At 40.5% G+C, this 18,359-nt stretch overlaps 1 protein-coding gene across 1 annotated transcript in view; it reads right to left on the bottom strand.

Annotated features, from left to right (window-relative positions):
- SLC27A2 (solute carrier family 27 member 2) overlaps positions 1-18,359 on the bottom strand; it is a 44,869-nt gene that overhangs the window by 16,640 nt on the left and 9,870 nt on the right. The window contains exons 2-4 of the mRNA XM_045812149.2: positions 16,736-16,945; positions 12,834-12,992; positions 9,880-10,004 (exon numbers count right to left, since the gene is read on the bottom strand). Of these exons, the coding sequence (XP_045668105.2) occupies positions 9,880-10,004; positions 12,834-12,992; positions 16,736-16,945 (494 nt within the window). The remainder of the gene's footprint in view (positions 1-9,879; positions 10,005-12,833; positions 12,993-16,735; positions 16,946-18,359) is intronic.

Genomic DNA, 18,359 nt, shown 5'->3' with positions numbered 1-18,359 from the left:
ATGGAAAGTACCAGGTAAATGAACAGAAAACTTTTATCGAGGGCTTTACTACTATGTGCCAGGCATTTTACTACTCTGTCTTACTCAAGTTTCTATAGAACCCTACTGAAATGTGATAGATAATACAAGTAGTTGCCTCAGGAGTGCCTGGGTGGCTCAGTTGATTAAGCCTCTGACTCTTGATCTCGGCTCAGGTCTTGATCTCAGGGCTGTGAGTTCAAGCCCCACAATAGGCTCCATGCTGGGTGTGGAGTCTACTTAAAAAAATACTTGCCTCAATTACAATTGAGGCATCAGAGTCTCAAACAGACTAAAATAATTTGTTGGAGATCACACAGGTAGCAACATAGTTGCTCCAAGATTCAAATCCAAACGTATGTGACTGTGGAGAGAACTCTTTTCCTTAGCTCAAAAAAAACCAAGTGGCACATGCCCAGTCTAACATTCTAACAGTCAAAGCACCGAAGGGCTTTTAAATGGCAGACGCCGTCACCCCACTTGCCTGCTCCACCCTCCGCCTCCGCTCCACCACCCAGACGCAGGCACCGTCCACTCCAGTAGCTCCTTCCTCGTCTCTCCGGCTTCTAAATTACATACTTAGACTGCTATCTTTTGGTTCATTAATTTTAGGTTATTTGTTGATTTTCTATTGTGCTGGAGGAAGTTGAAGCTCTCTATTACTCTCTTCAGTTTTTGCAATATCCCAATTTTTGGTTAAGTCAATATTCGGTGCTCACATTATTTTGCTCATCACACACTACTGATGAACCAAGGAATATACTCTGATCAAATTCTTGAGGCAATTTTTTTCCCCCTGGAATTCATTGCCACCTGCCCATTTGCTTAGTTTCTTAGTTTCTTTCACAGGTCTTTCTTCTCTGTCCGACAGCCTTGAAATACAATGTTCTTCATGGTGAAACCCACCAGATGCTCTAATTTCCTTTGTCCCTTTATGCTTCCTGTTGGCCCTCTGCTCCAGTCTGGACTGGTTGCTCTCCAGGCCTGGGCATTCCCTTTGCCTCACCTTCCTGGATCCTGGGACCTCCGCTCTCTCTGCTCACTCTCCTGTTTGCATGGAACACTTTCTCTAGTTACTTCCTAAAGGAGGGTGTATGGGAGGTAAGTCATTTTGAGACTTTGAATGTCTGAAAATATCCTTACTGTATTTAAGAATAATATTTTTAGGGGCATTTGGGTGCCTCAGTTGGTTAGGCATCCAACTGTTAATCCTTCCGCTCAGGTCTTGATCGGAAGACCTGATCTTGCGATCCTATCTCGCAATCGTATCTAGGATAAGCAATACTATTTACTAAGAATTTTGAAGACACTGATCTTTTGTCTTCCAGCTTGCAGTGTTGCTGTTGCCAAGTCAAATAATATTCTTACAGACTCTTTCCTCTCTGTCTCTTTCTCTCTCTTTTTTTTGGTAGTCTATGTTTCATCCCAGTGTAGTTTTAAAATTGTAAATTCTACTCATTTTATTGGGTACTCGCTTGGCTCTTTCAATCTGTCCTTAAGCTCTGGGAAGTTTTCTTTCCTTTTTAATTTTTTTTTTAATTTTAAAACGCTATTTCTCTTCAGCATTGTTTTTTGTTTACAGATAGGTTGACCATTATTGTTTTCATTTCACTTTTTAAAAATATTGTTGTTATTATTATTTTTAAATAATTTTTATTTTGTTATATTAGTCACCATACAGTTTTTGATGCAATGTTCTACGATTCATTATTTGCATATAACACCCAGTGCACCATGCAATATGTGCCCTCCTTAATACCCATCACTGGCCTATCTCAATCCCCCAACCCCTCCCCTCTGAAGCCCTCAGTTTGTTTGTTTGTTTGTTTGTTTATTTATTTATTTATTTATTTATTTATTTATTTATTTATTTATTTATTTTTAAGTAGGCTCCACACCCAGCATGGAGCCCAACACAGGGCTTGAACTCACAACCTGAGATCAAGACCTGAGCGGAAGGATTAACAGTTGGATGCCTAACCAACTGAGGCACCCAAATGCCCCTAAAAATATTATTCTTAAAGTTTTGTTTATGTTTTAATTAAAGTGTAGTTGACACATAATGTTATATTAGTTTCAGGTGTACAATGGAGTGATTTGACAAGCTATACACTACTTACCATGATTAGTGTCAGCATACAATGTCATTACTGTATTATTGACTATATTCCCTATGTGGAACTTTTTGCCCCTATGACTTTTTTATAACTGGAAGTTTGAATCTCTTAATCCCCTTCACTATTTCACTCATCCCCCATCCCCCTTCCTTCTGGCAACCACCAGTTTGGTCTTTGTATTTATGATTCTGTTTTTTTGCTTATTTGTTCGTTTTGCTTTTCAGATTCCACGTATGAGTGAGACCATATGGTATTTGTCTTTCTCTGATGACTTACTTGGCTCAGCATAATACCCTCTAGCTCCATCCATGTCGTTGCAAATGGCAAGATCTCATTCTTTGTTATGACTAATATTCCATTGTGTATATATACCACATCTTCTTCATTCATTCATGAAGTTTCCTTGTAATACTTCTTTGATAATAGCCTCCTCTCCATTTTCCGTTTTATTTTCCCAATTTTCTATCAATTAGATGTTGGACCTCTTGGATTGATCTTTTAATTTTCTTATCTTATTTCCTCTTCCATCCATCACTTTTTCTTTTCTCCAACTTTCTCTAAGACTTCTCAAGTTTATCTTCCAAACTTTCTATGAATTAAACAATTTAAATCATATTTTTATTTTTGGGGGATTTTGTTGATTTTTTTAATAGCATACTACTCTTGTTTTATGGATAGAATATTTTCTCTAACAGCTCTGAGGATATTAATTATAAGTTTTTGGAAGTTTTCTCCTGCTCTTTGAACTGATGCTGTCTCTTCTGTTCTTTTGATGATATTTCCTACTGGAGGCTTTCCTCAGGTGTCTGCTGATGCTTGACGTCTGTTCATATCCAGAAGTAGGGCAACGAAAAGATATTTGAGTAGCTTTGTGAGCAGAGGAAGTGCTGTTGCCAAGTGGACTCTGCACTGCCCCATGGCAGGGTAGTTTTACCTGAGAATTAGACTTCTAGATTCTCTTGCCTATAAGCATAAACTGGCCACTGGAGTTCTAGAAGCTGTGCAAGGGAAGGGCACTGGCGGTCTCTTTGATTAATAAGTGGATATTTACTTAATCTCTATTTTCAGTGCTTCACCCCTGCCCTCCTCCACTTGTGGGGTCCTTGAGTTTAAAGCTCTTCTAGGTCTTCTATAAAGACTAAACCTCTGGTCTCCTACAAGGCTGGGAGAGGGGAGCAGAGGTCTAGCTATTTTTTTACACAGATTTTCCAAAATCCTCCTGTTTTCAAGCCTGAAACCTCATCCTATCTCTAGTTGTATTTGGTGCCTCGGATTTCTCAGGTTTCAGGAAGTCAATCGACTTCCTTCTTGTTGGTACCGGTCTCTTAGGTTTCACCTCTCTGGTCCCATGACGTCAGTGACCTTCATCTTTCAGCTCTCTGTACTATGTAGTTTCTAAGAGATGCAGTTTGTATGTCTTTTTCTTATTCTCCTTGTTTTGGGGAGACTTTTAAGAGGTGGAAAGACAGAAGGCATTCACCATCTTAGAAAAATTCTGCAGTCCCTGATTTTTTTTTTTTTAAGATGTTATTTATTTATGAGAGAGAGAAAGCAGGGGCAGAGGCAGAGGGAGGGGCAGAGGGACAAGCAGACTCACTGCTGAGCAGTGTGCCGGACATGAGGCTCTATCCCAGGACCCTGAGGTTATGACCTGGGCTGAAGGCAGACACTTAACTGAGTGACCCAGATGCCCCCACCAGAGTCCCTGATCTTAACAATTAATATGCTACACTTCTGCCTGGCTCCCTTAGGACAAAAGAAAGCCCCCAATGACAAGAATGAAAGGAAGAGTCTCCATTTCTCTGCTCAACCGAGAAGCCTTTCTCCCTCCAGTGCATCTTCCCACTGAAGCCAGAGGGACTGTCTAAAAACACTGTCTCCCCATCACTCTTCCCTGGAAGGCCCTTTAGTGGTGCTTTGTCACGTTCACATTTAAGTCTCAGCACAACAAAGCTCTTGTCACCTGGCCCTGCCAACCATCTTGCCTCCCTCTACACTGCTTGCAGCTCCCAACATGCACCTCCTCCATTCCACTCTGCACACACTATTCCAGGCAACCAGATACCCTTCTTTCACGGCACGGTTGGTAAGCTGCTGGGCACCCCTGAAAACTCACCTTCTGTGGTAAACCTTCCCTGATTCTGCTCTCTTTCCCTCTTTTGTTTTTCTGCTTTCTTTCCCTTTCTTTTTTCCTGCTCCTGGCCTGGCTCTGAGAGGTCAAACTGGTCACTCCCCATCCACTCTGTGCTGCTAAATACCCCTCCATTCTATTTTCTGCCAGAATGGAGGCGATCCAGAGACAGACATGTTAGGTTGGGAGAGGACCACAGAGCTTATCTAATTTTGGAGGGAAGGCAGATGACTCCAGGAGGTAACAGTAGGGAAGTGAGTTGAGCCTATTCTGCGGTCTCAGGATTCTGGTCATTCTTATTTCCCCTTCCAACTATCAAGAAGATTTCTATGTGTGGCCCCTGGAACTCTCTCCTGGTTCCCTTTTCTTTCTCCCTCTCCTCCTTCCACCCTGGTCACACGCCTAGCAAGCAGTATAAAGCCTCATTTAGAGCTGTTCTGTGGCGTCGTCCCTAACAGCTACACAAAACAAAACAGGAGATGACAACTGCACACGGTGGGACATGAACCAGACTGGACTTCCATGGTAAAGAGGTACCCTGGATGCTAAGGCCCAAATATAGCAACGGAAGACAGGTAAAATGGATCAAGAACTTTCTACAGTAACAGTATAAAAACCACTAGGCAGCAGCTTTGCTATCCAACCCCCACTCAACCTTAGATGAAAGTGCTTGACTAATTTGAATGTCTTCTCTCATTTCTTCCTTCCTGCCTGTGGAGCAGAATTTTCTCTGATTCATTTGATGATACTTATGGAGCTACCCATTCTTAGGCACTGAAGATAATGACGACAATGGCTACTATTTGTTGAGTATTTACTCAGTGTCAGGGACTTCGCTAGCCACTGTATTTTGACAGCCCCCGTCAAGTAGGTACTATTATTTACCCTGCTGCAGGATGGGAAAGTGCGAGAGAGTTTAACTATCCTGTTCACACAGTCATGGGTTGCAGGCCTGCGGACTCCTGGGCCCTGGCTCTTAAGCACTGCATTCTTCCCTTGAGCCAAATCTGACTTCCGGTGCTCAGGGTGGCTGGTGGCAGTCCTCCCTAGTCTTCTGCTCTATCCAAGGAGCTACCGAATAGGATTAAGACAGGGGACAAGCACAGCAGCCTCCACCTCCCTGACGTCGTCCCAGATTCTCCTGAGAGGCAGTGACGTGTCTGTGGAGGGGGGTCATTTGGTTTATCTGCTCAGCTGAGACAGGACTTGCCTGCTTGGGGCTGGGGGTGTTAGCCCCTCCAGTGACGGCCTATTCTAGACAGCTCTAAGAGTGAGAAACTTCCCGATTACATCGATCCAGAGCCTTCCACCACTAGTTCTAGTTTTTCATCCACTTTTGTTTGAGAAATCTTTTTGATATGATCTTTCTTTAAGCTCCTTTAAATCCATAGAATCTGGGCTTTCTAGTGTGACCGATTTTAAAAATTATGGTTAAATACACAACAAAATTTCCTATCTTGCCCATTTGTAAGTGTACAAATTGGTGATGCTAAATACATTTACAGTGTTGTGCAACCACCACCACCATCCATCTCCATAACCCTTTCATCTTGTAAAATTGAAACCCTATACCCATTAAACAATAACTCCCTATGCTCCCCTGCTCGAAGCCCCTGGTAACCACCATTCTACTTTCTGTCGTTATGATTTTGACTACTCTATGTAGCTTATATACATGGAATCATATGGTATTTGCCTTTTTTGTGACTATTTCACTTAACATAATGTCCTCAAGGTTCATTCATGTTATAACATACTGCAGAATTCCCTTCCTTTTTAAGGCTGAATAATATTCCACTGTGTGTACATACCACATTTTGCTTATCCATTCATCCACTCCTGGAAACTTGGGTTGCTTCCACATTTTAGCTATTATGAATAATGCTGTTATGAACATGAATATACAAATATCTCTTTGAGAACTTGCTTTCCATTCTTTTGGGCATGGTATCCAGAAATGGAACTGATAGACCACATAGTAATTTTATTTTTCATGTTTTGAGGAACTGCCATACTGTTTTCCACAGTGGCTGAACCAGTGACATCTCACCCACAGTGCATGTGGGTTCTAATTTCTCCTCATCCTCACCAATGCTTGTTGTTTTCTGTGTGTGTGTTTTTTAATAGTAGCCGTCCTAATGAGTATGAAGTGGTATTTTACTATAGTTTATTTGCATTTCGTAATGATTAGTGATGTTATTTTTTCATGTGCTTATTGGCCATTTGTATATCTTCTTTGGAGAAATGTCTATTCAAGGACTTTGCCTATATCTTAATAAGGTTGTTTTTTTGATATTGAGTTTTAGGAATTCCCTATACATTCTGAATATGAATCTCTTCTAAGATACGTGATTTGCAAACATTTTCTACCATTCTGTATGCTGCCTTTTTACTCTCTTGATAATGTCTTTTGAGGTACAGAATTTTGGAAGTTTTATGAAGCCCACTTTGTCTATTTTTTCTTCTGATTCCTATGCCTTTGGTGTCACATTCAAGAAATCAACGCCAAATCCAATGTCTTAAAGTTTTGTTTTATGTTTTCTTCCAAGAGTTTTATTGTTTCAGGTCTTAAATTTAGTTTTTGTTTTAAGAGAGAGAGAGAGCAAGCGAGTGCAGGAGTGGGAGGTAGGGGCAGGGCACAGGGAGAGACAGAATCTCAAGTGGGCTCCATGCTCAGTGCCGAGCCCAACAGGGGGCTCCATCTCATGACTGTGAGATCATGACCTGAGCTGAAATCAAGAGTGGGACTCTTAACCGACTGAGCCACCCAGGCACCCGTAGGTCTTTTTTCCATTTTGAGATAATTTTTGTATAAGCATGTTAGATAGGGTCCAACTTCATTCTTTTGCATGTGGATATTCAGTTTTCCCAGGACCGTTTGTTGAAAAGACTGTCCTTTCCCCACTGAACGGTCTTGGTGCCCTTGTCAAAAATCATTTGACAATATATATGAGGTCTTATTTCTGGGCTCTTTATTCTATTCCACTGTTCTAGATGTCTGTCATTATGTTAGTACCATATTGTTTTGATTACTCTAGCTTTGTAGTAAGTTTTGAAATTAGGAAGTGTAAATCCCCTCGCTTTGTTGTTGTTTTTCAAGATTGCTTTGGCTATTTGGTCCCTTGAGACTCCACATGAATTTTAGGACTGGTTTTTTTCTGTTTTCACAAAAAGTGTCATGGAGATTTTGATAGGGACTGGATTGAATCTATAGGTCTCTATCAGTAGCAGCATTTAACAATATTAAATCTTCCAATCTGTGAACAGGGGGTGTGTTTTCATTTATTTATGTCTTCTTTAATTTCTTTCATCCATGTTTTCTAGTTTTCATTATACACGTCTTTAACCACCTTGGTTAAGTTAATTCCTAAGTATTTTATTCTTTTGATGTTATTGTTTTTGTGATTATCTTTTCAGATGGTTCACTGTTAGTGTATAGAAATACAATAGATTATTGTGTGTTGACTCTGTGTCCTGCTGCTTTGCTGAATTCAGCTATTAGTACTAATAGTGGGGTTTTTTTTGTCTTAAGGATTTCCTATATATAAGCTCATATCATTTTTTAAAAAGTCTTTAACCGAAGGTGTTTTTAGGTAACTTTGACCATTCCTTAAATTCTCGTAAGTATTTTTAAGACAAACCCGAACTCAGGAGCGGGAGAGAAGCAAGAGCTAACAGAAACTCCGTATCTTCTAGATTTGAGATCATCCATGAATTATACAATAAATCATAACATATTTTGAAGATCTAAAAGCCCAATCAAATTTTGGTTTTTAGCATCCGAGACAACATAATGAGAAAGGAGAAAGGTGGAAGTGTTTATATGTGTGAGTGTGTGTAAGCCTGAAAGAGCTGCACAAACATGTTTATTTTCCTCAAGTCAACACACCCTTCCCCAGGAGACTTCTAACTGACAAAGGGGGCTTTTAAGGCAGAGAAGAAAAGCCAAACAGAAGGGCCCCATATGGATTTCTGGGTTTTAATAGACATGCAATCTTGAGGGCCAGATGGGATACTAATGTGAAAAAAATTCAATAATGACCTCCGTAGAAATTGCTGTGGGAAAGGTCCTAATCCAGCTCATAGCTAATTAGGACTCTCATGAAGCTGCTGGATATGCTGCCCAAATCAGAATAGTATGTGCGAAGCCTAAACATTCCGGGGAAACATATGACCTCGCTGAAAGTAATCATGCACCCCTCAGGGGCCAGAATTTAGAGGTTCCTTCAACCAGGTTTGTTGACGCCTCGAATGTGCCACACACAGATCTCAGTGCTGGAGATCTGGCAGCGAACAAAGCCCCTGGTGCGTGGAACGTTCATGTAACTGGGGGAGAAAGACAATACTCCTAGAAACCTGTCCTATGTCAGGAGGGACAGTACCGTGAAAAGCAGTCACCCAAGAGACGGATGGTAAGGGGTGAGGTGATACATTTGTTAATTCGTGGGAGGGGTCTCTCTGACGAGCTGACCTGTGGGCAGAGACTGAATGAAGGGAGGGGAAGAATGGGACAAGAGCATCCTATGCTTCTTCCTATGTCACAGCAGATGGTATATAAATTGAAGATAACAGGTGCTTATAAATAGCAATTTATCAACTTAGGGATCCTCTGAGTTTGTTTTACGATGATTGAAAGGACTAAAGGAAGCAGAATCTGGTGAGTTTACTGCATTATCTAGTCTAGTGCTTCTCAACTGGGGTTGATCTTGCCTACTAGGGGACATCTGGCAAAGTCTGAAGACATTTTGATTATCATAACCTGAGGGGAGGGAGGGGGTACTACTGTCACGTCCCGCATAAGGGCCAAAGACCATACTAAACACCCTACAGTCATGGAATAACTCCATACAGCAAAGAACGAATGGGCCCCAAATGTCAGCAGTGCCGCTGTTGAGAAACCTTGATTTGGTCCTCAGGCAGGCTCCCAGGCCTCTGATAAGACTTGAGGGACTGGGCAGGAGAAGTTCTTTCAAAGAACCCCCTCAAGATATCTGGGTATCTGCAGACAGGGTATATCAAGGCCTCTGGAGTAATCTGAGGCACCCGCTCTGAGCTTGTTGACAGACTTAGTCAGATGGTGTCAAAGCCACATGGGGATTTATTCAAGCAACATTAAGTAAATGTTTTCTGTATGTCTGTGGTATGAGACAAAGTAAGGATACAAGGTGTGGTCCCTGCCATCAAAGACTTTATAGCCTGGGGAGGATGGAAGGTGTGAGGACAAATACCTGCAATGTGACAAGGCCACAGTGGGTAGAAATCAAATGATGTTGGAGTGGCCTGAATAGGTTTAATGTATGCGGTATCATTTGAACCGGACTTTGACAGTGAGTAGGCTTTAGACAGGTAGAGAGGGAAGGAGAGGATCTGCTAGGCAGAGGGTGAGAAGTGAAAACAGGTAAAAAGGCAATCATAATATTAATAGCAACTGACACCTAGTAAATCCCCTCTCTACGACAGGTGCGGTGCCACGCACTTTACCATGATGCACAATTATAATCTACACTGAAAACTGAGGGATAGGTAAGCATCAGCTGAAGCCTAGCATGATCCAAAGTAATGCGAATTCCCATCTTAGCCACCTCAAAAAGAATGAAACATGGGGAGTGTTACCTGGGGTGAGTTGCATAAATACCGAAGAAGTTCACCAATATACTGAACGACAGTGACATTATATTTTCTGCAGTCATCCCAAAACTGGCTGGCTGAAAATTTGTTCCGCAAAACAAGAGTAGCACCTACAGAGAAGGGAATATAAAGTGTTAAAAAAGAAATACTATAAAAAACTCCCGGTTATATTCGTCATTTTTGAAAGGTAGAAATTTAAATATGAATTATATTCACAAACGAGTTTTGAGTATTGCTTATATTCAAAACAAAGATCAGGGCGCCTGGGTGGCTCAGTCGGTTAAGCATCTGCCTTCAGCTCAGGTCATGATCCCGGAGTTCCAGGATCAAGTCCCACATTGGGCTCCCTGCTCAGGGGGGAGCCTGCTTCTCCCTCTGCCCTTTACCCTGCTTGTGCTCTCTCTCACTCACTCGCTCTCTCTCTCTCTCAAATAAACAAATAAAATCTTTAAAAATCCATAAGGCACAGTTTTATCCTATAGAGGCTTTCAATCTAGTGGGGGAGAAACACATGCAGATGTCTTTCTAATAAAAGTCAGTGTGCAATGTTATACGCAGCTAATGAATCATCGAGCCTTACATCGGAAACCGGGGATGTACTGCATGGTGACTAACATAATATAATAAAAAATCATTAAAAAAAAAAGTCAGTGTGCAATAAATAGGAAGTTCAGACGAATCCCTAAGGGAATGTGAATGAGTGTGTGTGTATTAATTCTGCTTGGGGGTAAGGCCTGAGAAAGGCATATTTTGGAAGAGGTAAGATTTGAATTACGTCTTGAGTAATGAATATGAAGAAAGATGAGAGAATTCCAGGCAGGGGAAACAGTGCGAAACATAAAGACAGGGTCGTCCAGAAGGCGTGGGAAGATAGTCAAGACTCAGTTGGCCTGTGACTGGAGTGGTGAAGAGTGGGTGAGTCATGGGAGAGGAACCTGGGGAAGCAGCTGGGGGTGCCATCGTGGAGAACTTGGAAGTGCCCGGTTGAAGAGTCAGACTTAACGTTGCAGGCAATGGAGAACCAGGGTCTTGAGTAAGCTGGAAAACTGTTCTTTGACGGGTGAGGTAGACATAATGGTTCCCAAAGATATCCCTGTTCTAATCCATAGGACCTGTGACTCTGGTACATTACATGGCAAAAAGAATTGTGTAGATGTGATTAAGTTCAGGATTTTGAGGGGCGCCTGGGTAGCGCAGTCGTTAAGCGTCTGCCTTTGGCTCAGGGTGTGATCCTGGCAATCCGGGATCGAGTCCCACTTCGGGCTCCTATGCTGGGAGCCTGCTTCTTCCTCTCCCACTCCCCTGCTGTGTTCCCTCTCTCGCTGGCTGTCTCTCTGTCACATAAATAAATAAACTTTTTAAAAAATATGGAAAAGTTCAGGATTTTGAGATGGGAAGGTCATCCTGGATTACCTGGGTGGGCCCAATGAAATCATAAATGTCCTTATAACAGGAAGGCAAGCAGGTCAAGGGCAGAAGGAGATGGAATGATGGAAACGAAAGGTTGGAATAGTGTGTTTTGAAGATGGAAGAAGTGGCCATAAGCCAAAGAATGCAGGCAGCCTCTAGAAGCTGGAAAAAAGCAAGGAAATGGATTCTTTTCTAGAGTTTCCAGAAGGGATGCAGCTCTGCTGACACCTCGATTTTAAGACTTCTGACCTTCAAAACAGAACAAAAATCTGTGTCGTTTTAAAGCCACTAAGTTTGTGGTAATTTGTTACAAGAGCAATAAGAAAAGAATATATGGGTAAAAATAATATATATCAGACCCAACCTCATTATAGGCGTGAAATGTTGTAAAGTGAAATTAAAAAAAAAAAAAAAACGAAGTATTTTTTCATGCTATTAGTTTAGCTTTACTCCTAATTATACAAAAGTCTGATGATTTAGAAGAGGAAACAATTTTTTTTAAATACTATTTTTTCTTCCATGGTACTTAAGCAAATGTGAGAGCAATGGAGTTTTCCCTTTGGGAGCCTCAGAGTCCCTCTGTCCTTGAAAAGCCCAGCCATATGATCAGGCCCCATCAGTCATTCCTGGACGAGGGAAATAAAAAAAAAAAAAAAATGAAATGCCACATGGAAGAATAAATTAAGTTTTTTTTTTTTTTAAAGATTTTATTTATTTATGTGACAGAGAGACAGCCAGCGAGAGAGGGAACACAGCAGGGGAGAGGGAGAGGAAGAAGCAGGCTCCCAGCCGAGGAGCCCGATGCGGGACTCGATCCCAGAACGCCAGGATCACGCCCTGAGCCGAAGGCAGACGCTTAACGACTGTGCTACCCAGGCGCCCCAGAAATTAAGTTGTTTTGTTTTATTTATTTATTTATTTATTTATTTATTTATTTATTTATTTATTTTTAGCTTAGAGCGTTAGAGATGGCTTTCTGGGAGAGGTGGACATTAGACTAAGCCTTAATGTATACAAGGGGCATAAAGCCTACGGAAAGGAGAAGAGATGGCAACTCTAATTTGAACGGTAAAATTTAGGAAGGAAAGAGAAGAGATGGAAAGCCAGGTATTCCGACCAGAGCTGAGGAGCTGTGGGAGCAGAGAAGGACAACTAAGGGAGATGTTTAAGTCAGATGCTGAGGGAGTTCCCCACGCAGATTTCTGAAGATGGAAATGGTAGAGGGGAATTACTTATGGGACCTAAGAATCAAGGGTCTTAACCTGGATGAACACCTAAAATATTTTAAAGAAGTTTCCTCCTCGATATCCTGAACAACGGTAGCATTATATTATCAGATAAGCAGGCATGAGAAAACATAAATTATTCTAGATACTTGCTGGTGATGTGTGAGCCAAAATCCTTGTTACTAACATAGAATTAAATGCTGTTCCTGGCAGACAGGAAGTAGCCACAGTTTGTATTACTTTCCCCTGGAGCACATATGAATGTATACTGGACTCCAGTGCCTTTCGAGAGAAAAAGCTTACCAGTCAGGATACATCCGTGGACGCCAATCATCATCGCAGCACTATGGTACAAGGGGAGGGTGGTATAGATGACATCATCTCCCTTAACCCCGATTGCAGTGACAAAGCCAGTTCCATACCACAGGCGTTGGTGATTGATCATGGCGGCTTTCGGGAGACCTTTGCAAAGACACAAGAGAAGGCATGAGTGAGCCAGGATTGGTCATTCGCAGACACGTGGTCTGGGAGAGAGATCTGGGTTAGGAAGATACATCATCCAGTGGTTAGAGAATTGCATAGGGGAGGGCCATAATCAGTTACACCAAGAGTTGGCAATTTTTTTCTGTAAAACACGCGAGAGTCAATGTTTTAGGCTTTGCAGGGTCATACAGGTCTCTGTTATAAATGCTCAACTCTGCTATTGTAGCCGATAGCAGCCAGCCATATAAAGGAATGAATGTGGCCATGTTCTGATTTACATTATTTACAAAAACAGGTGGGGGGGGGGCTGTATTTGGCCTACAGACCCGAGCTTGCTGACCCTGAATTAGATGGTTACTACAGTAGTAATTTGAAGAGAAAGGCATGAATGTCTATGGAATTTTTACTCTGTGCCTGCCACCTTGCAAGGTATTTTCAAAATTTCACTTAATTCTCATAATTAACAGGATCAGTAAAATTATATTCTCTAATCCACAGGTGAGAAGGCTGAGATTCAGAGAGATTAAATAGATTTTTCCATTCCTATCACTTTCCTTCATAACCACTTTCATGAATTTCTTAACTCCTCTTCTAGAGTTTCTTTATATAAATACAAGCAAAGATGAAGAGTTGCTTATTTGTTCTTGCCCTCCCTCCATTGAAAAAAAAGAAAGGACACCTTTCTGCACTTTCTTCTCTCTGCTTAACATTGTATGGTGGAGAACTGTCCATATTTATACAAAGAAATTTCCCTTATTTATTTATTCATTCATTTATTCTCTCTCTCTCTCTCTCTCTTGCATCAAGTCCTTTGAATTTGTGTGTTATAGTTTATTTAACTATTTTGCTATTTCAGCCTGGTCCACACGGTAGTTTATACTTGTATTTGTAGGATAAATTTGCTGAAGTGAAATTGCAGGGTCAAAAGATACATGTCTTTGCAATTTTGATAGGTACAGCCACATTGCCAGTGATAAGGGCTGTCCCCCGCACTCTCCCTCCAGCAATATCTGAGTGGACCTGCACCTCATAGCCTTGCCTAGGTATGCTCTCAAATGTTGGAATCTTTGCCAATCTGAAAGGTGAAAAATGGGATCTCAGTGTAGTTTTAGTATATTGCAATTTCTTAAGTATACCTTATATAGCACTTTTGTAAGACACTATTAAAAGGATATATTTGTACTCTTTCCCATGGAAGGTCAGGGAGTCATGGGGAGGGCATGAAACCATTACTAAGGGGCCAGGGCCAGAAGTTAAGACCTGAGTGCGTAACGGACGGAATAAGGAGGAAGGCAATTCTCCATAGACTCACATCCTTTCATACTTGATGGTAACCTTAGCTAGGTATGGCCTAAGTAACAGCAACTCATTATAAACTACCATAACTGTAAACACAATTCAAAATTCATTTTCTTTGACAGTGGGCCAGTGGCATTATGTTAGTATTAATGCTCCATTCTACGCTAATATTAAGAAATAGAAGAAAGCATCAATAATCAATTGTATTTGCCACAGAAGAGAACCGTATGGATAGCAAAAGCTCTAAGATATATTTTTAGAAAAGAAATGCATGTGCTTTGGAGCTCTGAGTTACTTTCAGAAATTTCCTAATTTAAGATTTTGCATTAATGAAGAAATAAGACTATCTGGTAACTATTACATAATTTTGTGCTAATGACTGCCTGAGGAATAGGGAAAACATTTTGCTTTCCAATTGCTTAAGTGAGGTTTTTTTTTTTTTTTTTACTTTTTAAAAAAGGTTTATTTATTTGAGAGAGAGAGCGAGCGCGAACAGGAGAGGCAGAGGGAGAGGGAGAATCTCAAGCAGACTCTGTGCTGAGTGTGGAGTTCGCGGTGGGGCTCGATCCGAGGACCCTGAGATCATGACCTGAGCTGAAACCAAGAGTCAGACGCTTAACTGACTGAGCCACCCAGGCGCCCCAAGTTCTTTTAATTAACTTTTACAAGAGTAACTTGGCAAATATTTTATTCAGAGAGAAGGAGAAAAGTAAAATAAACATCAACCCAATTATCTTCCAATTAAATATAAATTCTGAATTGTGGGATTAAATTAAGGAGTGTTCAGTCTCTTTTTCTCCCTAAAGTGGCTTTTATGTTTGACTGTCAAAACCTACATTGTGAAGTTCCACACATGTGTAGCATTAAAACTAGAACTCCCTGTAACTAACCAAGGGCTGATTTTTTCTCAATTATCTCCCGAAGTTTACAACTTAATTTTACTAGTCTATTAAGGAATGAGGATAAAGGTCCCATATATTAAGGTAGTGTCTGTATGAAGGGAAGCATTTGGTTAACTATGTCATTCTACCATTTTGTTGGCATGGCAATATGTAAGTTCTGACAGATAGAAAGAGGATAGACATTGTGCTTTGGGTGCTGGCTTTAATATGCCATTCCAAGTCTCCCTTTCTCATTTACTTAAAGAAAGTACTTAATGAAAGTAATTGTATGAAAGGAAGTCAGCATTGAGATTAAACTCGGGTCCAGGAACTGGGAGAGCAGCTGGGTGCTGACGGTCTGTTGAGGTAAAGGAGGGAGTGTCTACAGGCTGGTGTTGAGATAAAAGGCTCAAAGGAACCTTTACCCTTACCTATAATGTTTGATTGTTTTACAAGGAAATGCATGCGTTACCTGCTTAAATTAAACTAAAATTTTAATTAAAAAAGAGAAAAGATTCACATGATCAATTTTCTAATATTAATAATAATGACCAGCATGCTGGTGCTGGCTTCCTGTCCTCCTTTTAAATATATCCCCAAGGCCTCGCCTCATATTATTACATTTTGATAATGTTTTCCCTGGCCTAGAGTAGGCAGACACCACTCATCTGTTAAATGGAAGAACTGGGTGGTGTTGTGGCAGAGAGGTCGGATGGATGAGTTGTGGAATCAGTCTACCAAGGTGAAACCTGACAAGGTACCTTGAGAAGTTCTTGACCTCTCTAAGCATCAGTTTCTGGGTCTATAAAATGGGATAAGAATGGTACTCATCCTAAGGATGGTGGGAGAAATGTGAAGAACACAGACCATAAAGCTTATAGGAGAATGCCTGGTACATTCTATCTTTAATATTGCCTGTTCCACATAGCTGTTCCAATAACACTGTTAATTGGCAGTGTTTTTTCTTAGTGGCTCATAAAATTCTGAGGCTGCAGCTTGTAGTTGAAGGTATCCTAGATTTGATGAAATACAGTATTTGAGGCCCTGGGCTAGAGCCATCCTACACCCACAGCACCAAACAGCTCCTAGTCAGTGTTGCCTGGGAAGATAGTGGTCAAAACATTTATGTGACTATAACTCCATTATTGTCCTACCATCTTTGGTGTCCCATTTATAATTGGTTATACATTACGTATGGACTTGGGATATAAGATAATCAAAATCCAACAATCATTTAAAACATCCCCAAAACCTATTCTGTGCCAAATTTCATCCATTATCATAACTATTTTCGTATTTCTTGGTTAACTTCTTTCTCTGTTCTACATACCAACTAGGGGGAAATATGTGTAGCTTGGAGAAACCCAGATGGGATCATGTGCTATGAAATAAGACCATTTCCCACAGGCAAAGAGCTAAATCCTCTAAAGTATTAGTTATCTGATAAGTTTTGCCAAAGGAAACGAACATTTGAAACCTAACCCAACATTTAACTCCTTCAGGAGAAGTCCATTTCTTTGAGAATCCGTTCTATATTTTTACCTGTGGTTCCAGAAGTATAAATGTATAAGGCAGGAGTGGAAAAAGTGACTTCAGACCTCCACGACTCTGGAATAGCTTCCGTGGACACTTCATCTACTTTGTCTAGTAAAGAGTCGACTCCATCCGTGTTAGAAGTTCTGCTCACATAATAGATGGACGTGTTATCTTTTTTCAGGCTTGGCAGTACTTCTTCAACAGCGTCTTGTAGCTCTTAATAAGGAAAAAAAATCGAAGTGAATTATATTAGTCCCCTAAAGTTCTATTAGTGCAATAGGCTTTTTATTAATTTTGTTTTCAGCATATTTTTTTGCTGAAATGCATAGACATGACACATGGTGCTTACAGTTACACAATTTTACACTAGGAATTTGCTAGATTTGAAAATTTCACAGAGTCCAAGATTTGAGGGAAGGCTGGGTATTAATGGTTTCCTAGCAGCAGACGGTTGGTTGAAAATTTCCAAACAAACAAATTGACACGTGGTTAAAAACCAAGATATATAAGCGCATAACTTATATGCATGTCTGGTATACTTCTCAAAATACTCCAGAAATGAAGTTGGGTATTCCCAATATATGTGCCCCAGTGATGAAAAAGAACAAAAGAAAAATTTAAGGTGGGAGACAAGACACAAAAGCAGGGCGGCCAATCTAACTAACAATGATGATAGAAGCCAACTTTATACACACATACATATGTATTTTTTAACACATCAGGAACAAAGAGTTCCCTTAGGAAAGTTCAGCTCATCTGAGAAAGAAGCTCCAAACTTCATAAGCACATTTTCTGTTCTGAGAAAAAACAGGATTGCTTACCATGTTTTTCAAACTGTGGGTTATAATATAGTGGATTGTGAAAATCATTTGAAATGACTGACATTTTAAAAAATTAAAATAGAATGGAACGCGTTTTCAGAGTATATCATATATAGTAAGAGGTAAGTATTATTTTTTTTAAAAAGTTTGTGTCAGTTATGTGGGTGTGTGGGTACTGAGTCACAAACAAATGTATTTTTCTACGGTAGGCCAACATCAAAAAATTTAAAAGGCACTGGTTTAATATGTAAACCGCATTTCATGTTTGCTGCTTGATTTCTGTGCCCTTGAATCATAAGATGAGATGGCCTTTAAGCTTACTTGTCTCGAATGTGTGATAACCGACCTGAATATATTTATTCTTAATAGGAAGGTGACCCAATACCCCAGGGAATTACCTTGGGGAGGCCATCCCTAATTCATCTTATAAGCTTTGTTTTTCAGATGTTTGCGTATGATGTCTCCATCCAAACAAGAAATACCATCTGAACAGATGTATTTTTAAAAAATTTTAAAACATTTAACCAGAAGACTCATGCACCTGGTAAACACAAATCAAATAGTACAAAATAGTTTAAAATGAAACCCAACAGTTCCATTCCCCTTCCCCTTCCCCTTTCACAACTAAACCTGCCACCTAGAGGCCATCACGTCCAAGTTTTAAAAATCTGTTTCTTCTAACGATCACCTCTCTTATCACCAAATAATGTGCTTTTCCTGCTACCTCTCAACCTATCAATTTTGATCCCCACCCTTGTTCTTCCCCTGTCCACTCCCAACAGTCACTATCCCCACTTTATGTTGTCTAG

Source organism: Ursus americanus, chromosome 36, assembly GCF_024610735.1.
Source record: "Ursus americanus isolate L20-20 chromosome 36, mUrsAme1.1.p, whole genome shotgun sequence".
In the NCBI taxonomy this organism is placed as follows: Eukaryota; Metazoa; Chordata; class Mammalia; order Carnivora; family Ursidae; genus Ursus; species Ursus americanus.
Note: the sequence above shows the minus strand (reverse complement) of the source record. Positions and strands in the feature narration are given on the sequence as shown.